We start from the raw sequence: 15134 nt of genomic DNA, 5'->3' as shown, positions 1-15134 counted from the left end.
ATCATTAGCTGAATGGGAAGTAAATTATTTTCCATGGATTTTAGTGCTGTTCTGTGAACTTGAACTTCCAACTGAATTGCAGAAATTCCATTTTTAAAATGCCCAGAGGCATCGGGTTAAGTGAGGATGCTTTTGGGATTGCAAGGTGAATTCTTCCCTGCCTCCTCCGTGGTGGGGTTTCCCATTCATCTTTGTGTCCCTGTAATGTGGAATGGTACGTCACAGGCGGTGTCATTCTGCTCTCCTCTAGGTAAAGGTAAAACTCAAATGTTTGCCCTGCTATTTTATTTTAAGACTTCAAATACACTCCAGATTTCATGTTAGGGAAGAAATACGATTGCCTGGGATGTTCCAATAGCCAGAAAAGGAAGGGACAGGTGTTGTGTTATGAAGTGCATTACAGTTGGTCACCATTGTTGTAGACTCTAAAACTCCAGTTTAGGATGTGTCTGTGACACTTTTAACCCTAAAACTCTCACTGTGGCAGATACCTTATTGTCCCAGGGAAGGAGGTTTCCTGACCAGTGTTCATTCTGTTGTTCTTGTCCATTCATTTCTCATGGTGGAAATGTGGATATAGCTCTAAAGTTTTTTATAGCCAGATTTCTTAGTCTGTTATCACTCCCATTAGTGACAAAATCAGAATAGATCAGATTGTCCATTTCTGTGGTTTTAATGCCACTCAGCGCGTGTTCCTCGCTCTTGCACATTCACCCAGACCCAAGTTAAACATCTGTCCTGTTTCTGAAATATGCCGATATGCATAACCTGAACAGCTCTATAGTTAGTCCATTTGCAGTTGATGAGTGTTTGATTTGGACAAATAAAATATTGGAGAGAAGAGTTGATGTCTCCTTTGCAATTATGTAGCTAATAGTCTTTTCCTCTAACATCCAAAAAAAATACTGTGCTTGCTGGTTGCTTTGTGTGTCAACGTAGATCCACTAAAATCTACCTTGTTATGGGAATTTTTTTTGTCTTGTGGCAATTCAGAAAATCGTGAGCCTGTACTCTCGAGGAACATGCATGCTTACAGTGACATTCATGTGTTTGTATAAACTCTTGGTCTTCTCTAAAATGGCACTCTTGTGACCTTTTTCCAGGTTGCTTTGTAGTTCTCTTCTGACTTACCTTTTATTTTCTACTGTATACCTGGCACCACCATCTATGTTTTTTTTAAGATCTCCACAAGCTACAGTGGAGCTACTCACAAGTAAATGATTTAGGGGTTTGATCCACGCTGTGACAGTAATCATTATTGTCTAGAATCAAGTCAAAGAGCATGCACTATTAAATTAGTACTGAAGATCTTAACCGGAAACAACACTACGGTTTGGCAGATTATGGCTGAAGTGACCCTTTGGTAAACACAAGGTCTCTAGAGTAATTGGTTACTACTGTCATAATGATCAAGAGCGCAAAGATTCCTCCTCAGTTTTTCTGATTGTTTGGAAGTCTAGATTTGCTCCGTCCTAATAGACGGCATAAAGAGAATATGTCCTGAAAAGTAATGTGTAGTGATAATGTTATTAGTGAAAGCTTAATGCTGGGCTTTCAAAAAATGTTTTTCAAATGCAGTAGAAGTGCTTATGCAAATAGTAGCATGAGCATTAGTTCAAGAAATTAAGGGAGACAGCATAACAAATCTAGTCATTTCAGCTGGGATGTATCTATCATCTGGCTTCAGAGGATACTTTGTGGTTAGCTATGTAATATCTATTATTTTTGTGGTTAATGGCATGCTTTCCTCCTGTTTTTAAGCATGCAGAAGACCATTATTGTACCTTGTTAGGCTTGCTTACTATATTGGAGCTACATGTTAAATTTGAAATACGGTGAGAAAATAAAGGTGTGCTTTTAAAAATTACATTAGTCAAAGTCAGTTAGAAATCTGTTAATTCTTAGAACTTCACATTGTCAAAAAGTTGAGTTAAGAAATATTGGGGGAAAAAATCCAAAGAGATTGCAGATTAAATTACACTCAAGGTAGGAATACAAAATTAATTTGTCACAGATTTACAAGTTTTGAAAGCCTAATACTTCATCTTTTCCTTCTACTTTCAGTTGACAACAACACAAATAATTTTCAAGGTATGTGTTTTTAAGATAGTCCACTTTGTGGTTGGACATACTTCCAAAGAATTAGTGGCCTCAATTATAGAATTATATACCTAAACTAAACTTTTGTGAAGTTTAAAGTTAGAATATAAAAGCCAAATATTTAAACGTGTTCTTTTTTTCATGTGGAGGAACAAAAATATTAATTTAGACTAGACAGTTATTCTACCTTACAAAATGATAATTCTAAAAACTGTAGCAAAATCTGCAAATCAGTGTTCTAGGGACTGTCAAATTTAGCACTGGAACTTCACAGTGGGGGAGACCTCTGTGGTATTGGACACTGTCAATCAAAGAATTGGAAATATTTTGTAATCATGTTCTTATATATTATCTGTGAACCCAAGAGTTACAAATCATGCTGGTTGAATAGTCCTACCTCTAAACGAACTGAAAAAAATACACTAAGTGAAGTGTTATATTTAAAAATAGTTTCACTTACAGGGAATGTTTATTAAAGCTATTACAGGGTATGTTGGAATTGAAACTCTTTCAAGATTTATGATTGTGTATTTAGGGTTGATTTCTGCCAGGAACAGATGGTATTGAAGCAGACAGCTGACAACTGATGCAGCAGAAAACACCTATTAAATGATATTTTTTAAGTGTGATCACAAAATAATGTGTGTATTTTAAAGTGTTACTGCAAAATTCGGTTTTGAAGAGCAGATAGGAAAAAACAGTTTTTATGAAGGGGAAAGTTGCATTCATGCTTTTCAAAAAAATACTTTGAACTAAAGATTTTGGATCAGTAGATGTTGAACTATTTGGAGGGCAAATTGAAATTATATTCTAATGTACTCTTGGGAAGCCATAGTCAGGTTACAACAGCCTTACTGGATATGTAAGGGAGATCTGCCCTTAAGGCTAGGTTGTTAACATTCTCCGTAGTTGTACGTAATTATTCTAAATCAATTGCTGAGATAGAACCCAAACCCGGAGTAAATTGTTATCTCTCAAAGGATACTTTACTTTAAAAAGAGGTAGATTTGAATGCTGCATGTTTAAATTAGACATATATTTGTCCATTGTAGAAGTTTTGATCCTTGAAATAACCAGCAAAACAATTAAAGCCTATTTTTTAGGTAAAATGAAACAAACATGGCATTACCCTTGTTCTAGGTTGGGGAGTTATGAAGAAGCTCATAGCACCACTATCCCTGTCAGTTTATTCTAAATTTCGTTTTAACAGGGCCGTAAGGCCTTCTCCTGTGAATTTATCATGCCATAATCCTTATAGAAACTCCTGGGTAGATGAAAAGGTTGGGAAAATTGAAAAATGGAAGTACTGCGATTGGAAGGATTATATGTTTTTTGTGTAACGCAATCCAAAGGTGCATAGAAATACAGTATTGGGGTTTTTTTTGACAAAACTGTCATTCTGAAAACTGATTCCTTAAGGGCTGAGCCTTTTTATTGCTTTTTAGTTTGTTGACAGCATTGACCAATATCTGGAATTCAACTTTGGAGTTTCTTATTAGGAATATAGATTTCTTTGTTGTTTCTCCTGGAATACCAACATTATCTTTCAATTATGTAAAACCTGCCTAATGCCATTAGTGTGATGTGTTTCCTTACTAACATTACAGCTGATTTAGAGTTGTAATAGTCCAATTTGCCTTGCAGATTTTTGAACTGGAAAATGAAAAGGGTGTAACACTTGCTTTTCTGTATTGTCAAATACTGCAGTAATACGGTGATATTTGGAACTAAATAGTACCAACAGTGTTAGATTTTACATTGTTTAACAGTGACTTATGTACAGAACCCTTTCTTTCTTGGAATGTTTCTTTTAGTGTCATTTAAGTTTATGAAATTAAAGGAACAACACTGTAAGAGGACACTCACCCCCCCCTTGGATACAAGGAGTGTTCGTGTGAATCCTAAGGAGCGTTGCATATATTTAGTTAGCATGAATCTAAGGGACATTGTATATGATTAAGTTAGCATGAATGTAGACTCTCCTTTTTGATTAAGCATTGTTAATAGTCAATCTAAGACTAGGTCTTGGCCATCAGCTCACTCATTTAATTAATGACAAGCGTTTATTTTTAGAAGAGTGAGCGAGAGTTGCTAAGAGAAAATAGCTTTAAGTTGTTTCTGTGTAACCAGAGTTAAGATGCCTCGTCCATCAAGATCACCAAAGACCCCTGAAGAAAGGAAAGCATGCATGGAAGAATCCAAAGCGGTGCCAAGAAGAATGACTCAGTGCCAATTTTATAACTTCTGTAGATTAGAATGCATATGTATTAGGTAGAATACTTATGGACTTATTGTATAAATATGACAAAGTAGCTGGCTTCAGTGTGCTTGATTTGTGGAACACCCCCGAGCATCCAGGCTTGCACAACCCTGAAATAAATTTGCAGTGTCTCTCCTGAGTGTGTGATTATTGGGTCATTGCACACCGGGCGACGAATCTGGTTTTCGGATAACAACACTACAGGCAGTATTTATATTAGTATGCTATATCAGTGCTGCAGGATGTCTGCATCCTAAGTTGTTGTTAAAACTGAAAGCTTGATTAGTGTTATTTACTGTAACGCTTTATATGCAGTAGTGTGTATTTGCAGATGAAATTTGTTCATCATATGATTATCTTTTTTAATAAAAAGTAGTTGATCTATATAGCACTACTTTAGTAGCATTTAAAATACAGATATCTTTAATTTTACTCAGATTTCATTTATTTAAATTCACCAATAAAATGTAGGACTTCAGATGGAACAAAATTAGAATTTTCTTTGACTGGGAAGCAAAGACTTCTGCATACTGATGAGAGCTTACTGAATGCAGCATTTATGCTTTTGTAAGAAGTTCTGAAAAATGGGTTTTTAAATACTAAACCAAAAACTCTTTCAAAGTTAAATTACAAACACACACCTCCACACCCCCAAAAAAAAACCCAAAAACAAAAACCACAAAGTTTGGAAGCATCAAAAAGTGCCAGCTGTGAAACTGGGGGTGGGGGGGGGTATAAGTCAGTGATTCTATCAAAGCACCCTCAGCATGCAGAATACTTGTGGTCAATGAAGACCCTGGGGCTTGGGATTGTTGAAAAACCAAGCTCTGGAGTTGACCCAGAAGATGACAAGACATGAACATCCCGGTGGGGCTGCCTTGGTGCTGTGTAGAGCAGGGAAGCCTGTATCAGCCTCCCATATATGTATCCTCCCAGTTTGTACTCCCTGCTGCAGAACTGGGAGTTGGGCTTTGAGTATTTTCAGGCTGTAAGCTTAAGAGCAGTAAAACTGAAATACTTGCATGACTGGAAACACACAGCTTGGAAACATAGGAGCACTGGAGTGGAAATGCTGCTTGTGTTTGAGCTGCTTTCATGTTTGCATTTTGGTGGTTTGGGGATGCTCAACAGTTTCCATTAGTAGAGGCTGGTATTTGGAGAAGTGTGGCTGGAATTCATGAGAAATCGGGACCATGGATGGATGCTTCAGTAAAATATTTTTGGGGTTTGGTGATTAGCATTTTTGTAGACAAACAGGTCCCTTCTTTTCACCATTTTATTGAAAGATTTCTGATTGGTTATATCAGATAGGTTACTTGCATGACTTCTGTCACTGAAATATTAACAAAACCAAACAAACCAATGCCACAACAAATGACGTGAAAATTTTGATGAGTTTTGCCCTTTAAGGGGGAAATGCAGCTTTTGCTTGTGTTCCTGAGTGAATACTGTCTCTAGAGAAAGATGTACTTGTGACCCATCTTATTTTCTCTAATTCTAAAATGAAATTGCAAGCTGTATAAAATTGTAGTAATTTTTCTGTATTCCTTAATCTGTAGGTTATAGGCTCTTTAGCATTATCAGGAAGGTTTAAATGAGGTTGCAAAATATCAGCTACCTATAGTAGCTCCGCTCCTCCTAACTGGAGGAATGAAAACTGATTTTCATTGCTGGTTGGTCTTTATTGCCTTTGGGCTGGGGAAGCAAGTTTAATATGTGTATTACTTTTTCCCTTGTGCTTCCTGTCTGTCAGTTTTGGTGGTGGTTTTTTTTGTTTGGTTGGGTTTTTTTTTCCCCCTAGATGGCAAGTCCTTGGTGCCAGGGGCTGTCTTTTGTCACAAATGTGTAATCTGCAGTTGAAACATACTGGCAAGTAATTGGTACTGTGAGGTGTTATTTGGTGTTGGTGATAAGTAATTAGTATTGATTCCTTGTTCAGGGTGCATCAGTATCAGGTTTGCACTGCTCAATTCAGAATTACTTGTGTGTAATTCAAAAAACTATGTTAAGAAATACTGATAAGGCGGTGACTAATATTTTCTGAGTAGGGACTAAACAGGGAGTAGGCTGTTTAGGGCAGGGGTTGTGTGTGGTGGTGGTGTCTGGTGGGAAGGGGCGTTGAATGGTCTGAGTTCTACATTTCTTTTATGTTCTGGAAGTGACTTCTCGGGTCTCAGATCTAGTTTTGCTATCAGATGTCTCCTGCCTTTGACTTTAGTTTTCTTCTTGTATGCTGCTAGTTCTCAAGTAGAGAGTCACTGAATAAGGTTATTTTGGCAAGGGAGAGGAATGCTTTTCACAAAAAGATGTTAATTTTACCATAGTTGTGACACAACAGTAGAATTAATAGAAATATCTGTGACTTAAAATTTCTTGCTGCTTATAATCTTGATCCCTCACCCCTGGTGTATTTGAAACTGTACTAAAATCTCTAAGCAGAGGTTAGGCCAGAACCAGGATGCCGACTGATGATCCATCTCTCTTCTGATTTCTCAGTGGCCTTTCCTCAGAGGGCAAACTGGTTGGTTCTTGTTTATTTTTATCACTCACTGCAATGTGAAAGTGATCCTGTTTTTCTGATTAAGCTATGAACTGGTGCAGGCAAATTGGCGTTGATCCTGAAAGGAGTTGAGAAATATTTTGTGCTAGTCTTTCAAAAGTGAATCTTCATCAGTATATATTGTGTATGGCCAAGGTCTCATACTTGTACCTTCAAAAGGACCTTAGAGCAGCCTGAACTAATCAAAAGTGCTGGGTCTTACTTGCATCCTGCAGAGTGTTTTCTGCGAAATATATTGCATCTCTGCCTTCTCTCTGCTTATTTACAGTAAGCAAAACAGCTGAAATTGTATTTCAGTATTTCTGCCCCTACTCACTACAGCTTCTTTTCTATTTTCTATTTAAAAAATAACCGCTGAAACTAACTTTAAACTTTCTGAAGAAAATGTTTCTTATGTTGCATATGAAGGTGACCCATCATTTTTAATTGTGTAGGACAGCCTCATATTCCTGTCTCTGGAGACAAGTGATTGGTGTTTTCTGTTGGGTTGGTCTAAAGATATGATGAGCTTCTGTCAATCTGTGTACATCAGGAAAACACTAGTTGACTAGATATTAAGAGTTCCTTAGGGAGAAGCATGCTTGTCTTAGTAAATGTGACTAATGTCTTTAGAGTAATTATGTTTTGTAAAATATAAAATGTACAATATTTGGAAGATGCACTTTTATGCAGTGTTTTTTTCATAACTCATACAGAATGCTAAAGCATACTTTTTTTGTTTTAAATAAAACCTTTTTTCCCCCCTCTTACCACAGGATAATGAGAAAAGGACCCCTTTACATGCTGCTGCCTATCTGGGAGATGCAGAAATTATTGAACTACTTATTTTATCTGGTATGTTCTGTTCCTGTTAATGGAAAAAAAATAACTCTATGTACATCCAAAGAAATATTTATGTACATCTTAGTCTGTGTAGTTTTTATTGAGATATTTAATGTGCTAGAAATTAAAGATGTTTGTACTAAAATTTTGGGTTCCAAACTTATCAGTGTTGATGTACTGTGTAGTTCTGTTCTAAAATATTTTTTTGTAGAAAGCTTTCTCAGTTTTAGCTATTTTTATTTGTATCTTGATCAGCTTTAGGTAGTTTAGCTCTAGTTTAAAGAATTTATATTGTATGGGATGTAGGTAAATGTTAGCAGCATTGCTTTGATTCTGAAATGGCCTTCAGGAAAAAAAAATTAAAGTTGAACATAGAAGATGGCATCCAGAGTTAGTTATATTGAGTATCCTTTGCTGTTGGCTTAAATTCACAGATTATAATTAGGATCAGATGAAAATTTTAAAATCCCATCTTTTTTTTCTATTTATTTGTACTAAGACACAGTGCAAGTTCTGTAAAACAGTATACTTCCATCTTTTAAAATAAAAGACGTAGAAAACCTAGAAACTAAACCAAAAACCTGAAAGCAAAACTTCATGACTGAGATACTGAATTGATTGTCTTTAATCTTGGACATATCTACCCATCAGGTAGCTTGAGGCTGAATTCATGATACGGAGCTTTAAGGTTAAATAAAAAGACTAAAATGTGTAAACAGTCCCATAGAACTACTTTAATCTTCAGTCTGCTTGATGGCACACCTTACCTGTGCAAAGCTGGCTATTTCCATCCCCGCACCTGCTTTCCCCATCAACCTTTAATAGCAAATTTTGCTTTAAGGAAATGTCACTTTTAAAATTGAAGGAGTCACTCCCAGACTTTCAACTGAAATTGCCAGGCACAATTTAATTTGTCATAATTTAGCAAGATATAATCTTCTCACTATATGTTACATGTACTCTTGCTATACAATTATATATACTTATTAATATCACATGATGTATATTTGATAAATATATATTTCTCATGGAAATATTCTATGGTGATAAATTGTCCAGAAAGGTTCACCTGTGTTGCTGAGAAGGTGCTGGTTTTCCCCATCAAGAAAAAACACACGTTCTGGTGATTCTTAAAAACATATAATGGCTCCTTACTTCTGAAAAGGGGTCTTGGATTTGGCAAGGATATTTCTTTTTCTTTGGGTTTTCACAGTGATTAAAACAATCCCAAACAAAAGCCCAACACAACTAACCATGTTATAAACTTTGTAAAGTTGTAGTCAGCTAAGTCTGGGAATGAAGCTTCTGACTGTTTTGGGTGAACAGAGTCCAGTTACCAGAACTCTGATTGAAGTAAATATCTCTCTGTTAGGGAAAGGTCTTATCGAAGGAGCAAGATTCTAGTTCAGCTGTTAATGAAACAAGATCCTGTTTGGAGGACGGCAGTAGGGGAAGAAAGGTTAGTCATGCTTGTTGGGCACATAGCCTGTGGATAAGCATAAGAAAAATTAGAGAACAAACAAGGGAAGTGAAGAACTAAGAATTAGGGCTGTACAAATAGTCCAAAGTTGAGCTGTTAGGTGAAGGAGAGGTAGCAGGGTGCTGCTGTGTCTGCAGATTGCTCAGGAAGACTGGAAGGCATTGATATTTCTCAGATAACATTTATTTAATGAAAATCAAGATTTACTTACACAAAGCAACACATTATATAGTTGCAAAATCAAAACCTTTGAAAGCTGTGGGATGTATGGGCAGTATCAGTCTAACCTTGCTGCGCTCATCTGCTGTGGACTTCAATTAAATGTTTGTGCTTTGCTGTAGAAGCACAGCAGCATGAATTTCACAGGGAGGGGCTGTGCCGGGAATGGATCAGGGTGATGCAGTGAAGGAGGCACAGATTCCAGTTGTTGATGCGTTTGTAAGCAAATGAAGAGGAGCATTCATTGCAGGATGATAAAGTGATGCCTGCATGCTAAAGCTGTTCAGTTTGAAAGGCTGTGCTGTATTTGGGCACTGATCTGTATATTACCTGCTTTTAAACTTTGGTTTTAGGCAAGCAGCTTAAACCAGACTCTTAAAGTGTCACCAGTTTTAGTCTTCCTCATTTCTGAATGCTGGATTTGAGATCTTTTGTGGTTTGTGGAGTGTGAGCACTTAGCTGCACCAGCTACTTCTCTGAGGAAGTCGATCTAGGTGTCTCAAAATGCACAAGCCAAGATTTTTCTTTTAATCTTAATTGGAAGATGGGGAACAGAGGTTAAGTGTTTTTATCTTCTCCATTTCATAAAGATAACAGAAAATTCATCTATTGTGTTTCAGCTGGAAATCAAATCTCTCCTTTGAGACAGATGTATAATGTTATATTTTGTCATAATAGATGAGCACTAGGGAGCAAATAAAGAACATCTGTTACCACAGCAAGGTTTGAAGAACGCTTGCCGTGTTGCAAGACCTCTTTTTGAACAGTAAGAAAATAGCTTGTTGAATAACATTTCTGAACAACAATCTCTGTGCAGTAAATGTGCATGTAAAATTTTGTACGTGGCTTTAATTGACCTATTGTAATATAGCTGCACAAGGGATTTAATTGTAGTGTAGGCTACTTTCATCCTAGCATTTCTCACCTTGTGAGAGCTTGGCTTTGCAGCTTGTAATGTCCTCTAATGTAGTTTTGCTGGAATGTTACAAGGAACCACTTTACAATTTTCCTGCTGTGCAAGCTATCCTATGAAGACTGTTTGTTTTTACTTTATTGTTATTTCTTCAAACTGGACCTCAAAATTACTGGTCAGTATTAATCTTTCCACTACCCAGTGGCTCTTACCTGATTCTTTCTCATTATTCTCTATTCTTAGTTAAAGTGTGTATCTCATGTTGCCTAGACATAGGTTATTTTGGGTTTTTTGGTTTTTTCTCTTTTTTTAATTTGATTGTAACATCTTTTGCATCCACCTCCAGGGATCCACATTGCTTTCAAGTATGTATTTTTGATCATATGTTGCTGCTACAGCATATTTATATTACTTTGTTATAGACCTAAGCAACCCATATTGCACATTCTGAAGATATAACTGATTCAGCCTATTTGCAGACTTTTGTGGAATAAGTCTTCAGTCTTGCAGGCATACTTAATTTAGTTTTTGAATTCTTGAGATATTTTCCCACCAAACCTCAAGGTTGCTCTGTGACCTCTGCTATTGTAGTCTTTTCACCTGGGCAAGAGTTTGGCTACAGACTCTGAAGAGCAAAGGAAATTGCTTCAGTGACTCTAGCTTGGGGTTGGACGTTTAGATTGCCCTTTGTTTTTTATCTTGAGACAGTGCTTCATTGAACACTAATAAACTTGTCCCCTGAGGATATGACTGTCTTGCCAGCAAACTGCTATACCACTGTGGGCTGTGGAAGTCTAAGTATTCAAATCATCTCTCCCTGTTAGGTTGTAGCAGATAAGCAATTAGCATTCCTAAATTTGTTAGGTAAGAAGGTGAACAGTAAATAAAAAAAGAGGCATAAAGATGGTTGTTTATAGTATACAGAATGATGGAACAGAAGTTCCTGTTTTAGTCAATTGAGAATCATTATTTTATAAGCATTTTCTTTTTTGTATTACTCTGCGAAGACTCGTAACACTTATCACAGTTGTATTTTTATGATGCATGTACAACTCTGCATCCTGGTGCACAAATACATCTGTCTACTTTGCATAATTGCACTGACTTTTATTGTGTAACTACTTGATGGCAAACTACTGGGAAGTAGTAAAGTAAAATAATTCTTAATTAACTGAATGTCCCAAGTTTTTGTTCTTTCCAAGAAGTCCTGATTAAAAAAAAAAATTCAAATCATTCTTTCAGTTAAGTCCTGCATGTGAACTGTTCTGGGGAGGCTTCTTTATAAAGAAATAATTCTGTCTGTTTGTCCTACACTTTTTTAAATGCTATCAGAGTCTTTTCTGCAGGCAAGTGACATGTGAGGAGGAGGACAGATTAATGTGATCCCAGGGTGTGTTCTTTCGATTAGTAACTTTTTTCATGTATTTTCTTTAAAATACCATGCAGACTATTATTGCTTTCACTGAAATCAATGTAATTAATGAAAATAAGCATCTGAATTATCTTTATTCTCTTTTTAATAGATTTAGTTACTTCATTGCATTGATACTTAAATACTAACACAACACATTCCTGTTTGTTTAACCCAAAATTTTTGCTGCATGGAGCTCAGTGTACATGAGTGGGTGGTCAAACTCAATCTCATTAAGCTTTGGCAACCCATGAGTTTTTGTTGCGCTTTCCTCTGGGTCAGCTAGAAAATGTAAGAATTGTGCTGATGCTGAAAAACTCGGTACAGTGATAAGAGATTTTAGAGGATAGTAGAGACCCCCCCCAACGTTACTCTATTCTACCTGCATTTCTTTCATCTAATTTTGAAGCTATACAAGTATTAAAAGTCCATGCAATGACAGTCACACAGCTCAGCTGTTGAAGGGCTATACCTGCAAGAATATCAGCCACATGAAGCTCCCCTTCTTTGGATTGCAGATGTATGTACCCACACACCGAAGGCCATTTCACAGGGGCTCTTTTTACACAGACTGTATCTTTTGGCCGCTTCCTCTTCTTTTGACAGTGATGTTAGCTGCCGTTTTCTTTTTTCGAGCTGTCTTAAATTCCCTCTGGCAGCAGTAACAGCTGCTATGAAGAAAGTAGCTCTGATGCTCTTTGAGCAAGACAGTGAAGCTGTCTTATGAAAAGGTAGAAGTGTTCAGTACCTTGAGGAATCTCAGAACCTCATGCTGCTCTCTGAAGCTCAAGGAGGTGGTGGCTGAGATGCAGCAGAAACTATGAAGTTCTGAGAGGAGATGGACTTATACTGACAAGGCAGCGAAGTTCTGGAGGATGGCTTTGACCTGATTGTGGTTTTCCTCCCTTTTGTGGCCAGTGTATCTCCATGTGTGTTTTCTTTTTTTTTTTTTTTTTTTAAACACCAAAAATAAAAACTGTTGTGGTGGGTGCCAAGGTACCCCAGTCCTGTCCCTCTCAAATTTTTTTCACTATTCTGTAGATTCTCTGCTCTGCGTTTAGCTTATAAATAAGGAGAAGCTTTCTCTCAGTAAGGGCTTATTAGTTATTTTTGCAGCAATAATTTTCCAAGTATCCAAGTTTTCAACAGGAAATTACCTAGATTTCTATAACTGATTGCTCCAATTCATATCTCAGATCTTCTTTTACTTTACAAACTTTTTCTGCATCTCCTCCTGAATGTTCACATATTTTTCTATCTAAGGAAAAGTTGTCCATCTCTTCATTTCCCAGTGTAGTCTGAGAATTTCTGCTTGCCACTTTAAGTACTTCCATGGTTGTCTTCTCTAGCTAAAAAGTGGATAATTTAAAAAGGAAAAACTTCTGAAGCTAATACTAGCCCTTAGGAAAATAATTACATAGAATCAAATTACAGTAGGACTGCTTTTTTTTCCTCAGTGATTTATACCTGGGATCTTCTGAATTTCTGCAAAGATAATTCCTAAAATTATTTTAGTATACTAGTTGTTGAGACAAAGATTGTTAGGGTTTTTTAAAATGCAATCTAATGATCTCATTTACATCTTTTACTCCTAAACAAACATTTCAGAACGTCACATGATGAACATCAGGTGTCTGTATTGCATATGTGAATGAAAACACTTTTGTTTTATTAGCTTATACTATTATATTGTTCAATCACTAGCACATCTTGTAGAATAACAAAGGAAAATAGTGTCCTTGACAGTCTAAAAATACAGACTACAAACAGAATGGTGGAAAGTAATTCACTACTTAAGCCAGTACTGTAAGTGAAGATGAAAATGTCTTGTCAGTTCTGTTGTATTTCTTTTCTGAATCTGTTTCCAACTTGTGACATGTAAGTAATGTAGCTGCTCCATTCATTACTCTTCCGAGGACATTTACACATAGGAAGAGTTTGGTGCAGAGTAGCTCGGGAAGAGAGTCACAGCAAAAGCTCTTACCAGAGGAACACAGAGGTAGTGTGCTGAGGCAAGGCTGTATATAGTTGTAGGACACTTTATGGATGAGGAGGAGGTGTGTGGCTGTTCCCTGCAGCATTTCCTGCCCAGTAAGTAATTCATCGCCTATCTCTTCAAGAGATCGTTGAGGTGCTACCTCTTATCTGAATGTAAGGATATTGACACCAATGAAGTAGCAGCTGAATTGCTGAAACATATGTCCAGGTATTGGTGGCTAAGAGCACATTTAAATGTGCAGTTGCCAGATATGGACCAATACAATTAAAGCTTACAGGATTGTTCTGTAAATCAGTGCAGGTATCAAGTTGGAAAATGTCTCTTGGAATACGAATTTGCTAAAAGTAAGCATCAATGAGTTTTTCAGTAGCTTCTGTACTAGATTTATTCAATGAAACATGTCTTTCCAATTGTCAGTCTTGGGAATGCAACTTGGCAAAATTAAATATAATGTTCAAGGAGGAGGGAAGAAAAATACGTAATACTTCTGTGTCTCTCCTGATCCCCATCCCCCCTTTTCTTTTGCAGAGCAAAAATCCTGCTTTCGTATTTGCCTAGGTGTGTGAACTTAGTAGGTTGTACTAGCAAAGTTGGTGATGAAAGGGAAGATCTTGTTTAATATTTCAGTTTAGTGCACTGACATGGAAGAATAAATTGGTTTGTTTGGAAGGTGCAGTTTTAGGTGAGTGTCATTTACATAATCAGTTCTTAAGTTCAAGCAAAGATGATGAGTGTTTGTGTTGCAGTATTGTATTTGATATCTCTGGCAAGTCCCCAAATCCTTTTCCTGCAAACTCTATGGCATTAAAAGAATTGAAATATAAGAAATTTTACATTAAACATGTAATTATTTGAGCAGTTTTAATAAACATGTTAAGACCCAGGCCCCTGAAGTCTAGAAGATCCAGTGTGGTGGGTTTTTTTTTTTTTGCTTTACAAATTGGGGATTGAGTTACACTGCACCGTGTTTTGAAAGAGCAAACTGCTGCCTAACTGGCATTTGAAGGCATTTGAAATGTGAGAAATGCCCTGGTTAACGCGTCAGCAGGTTGAGCTTCACAGAGATAATGTTGCATCAGCAGTGTTGTCCAGTGAATTATATACATACATATGTTCAAACTGTCTTTAAGCAAACCATGAAGGAAATAATCTTTAAGCAAAAGATAATCAGTAAAGGTGTAATATATTTTGTAACATTTATTTGTAATGATCTGGAGTAGAGCTTTATCCCAGAGGGTGAAGTCTGTAACCTTCCTCACTCTTGCATGGTAGGAGTATGATAGGTTTGAGGGAGCTTTATGTCTCATGGAGAGCATCTGAAGCGGGAGGGAGGAACAGTAACATTTTCCCTAAATCATGTGCTAGGGAGT

At 36.8% G+C, this 15134-nt stretch overlaps 1 protein-coding gene across 4 annotated transcripts in view; it reads left to right on the top strand.

Moving 5' to 3' along the window:
* ANKRD28 (ankyrin repeat domain 28) overlaps positions 1–15134 on the top strand; it is a 124510-nt gene that overhangs the window by 59882 nt on the left and 49494 nt on the right. For 3 of the 4 annotated variants that reach the window (XM_075083159.1, XM_075083160.1, XM_075083158.1), the window contains one exon: positions 7676–7754. The exons of the other annotated variant lie outside the window; for it this stretch is intronic. In XM_075083159.1, coding sequence (XP_074939260.1) covers positions 7676–7754 — 79 coding nt within the window. The remainder of the gene's footprint in view (positions 1–7675; positions 7755–15134) is intronic. 4 annotated transcript variants of the gene reach the window in all.

Source organism: Phalacrocorax aristotelis, chromosome 2 (genome assembly GCF_949628215.1).
Source record: "Phalacrocorax aristotelis chromosome 2, bGulAri2.1, whole genome shotgun sequence".
Taxonomy (NCBI): Eukaryota; Metazoa; Chordata; class Aves; order Suliformes; family Phalacrocoracidae; genus Phalacrocorax; species Phalacrocorax aristotelis.
This window is presented reverse-complemented; position numbering and strand designations above follow the sequence as displayed.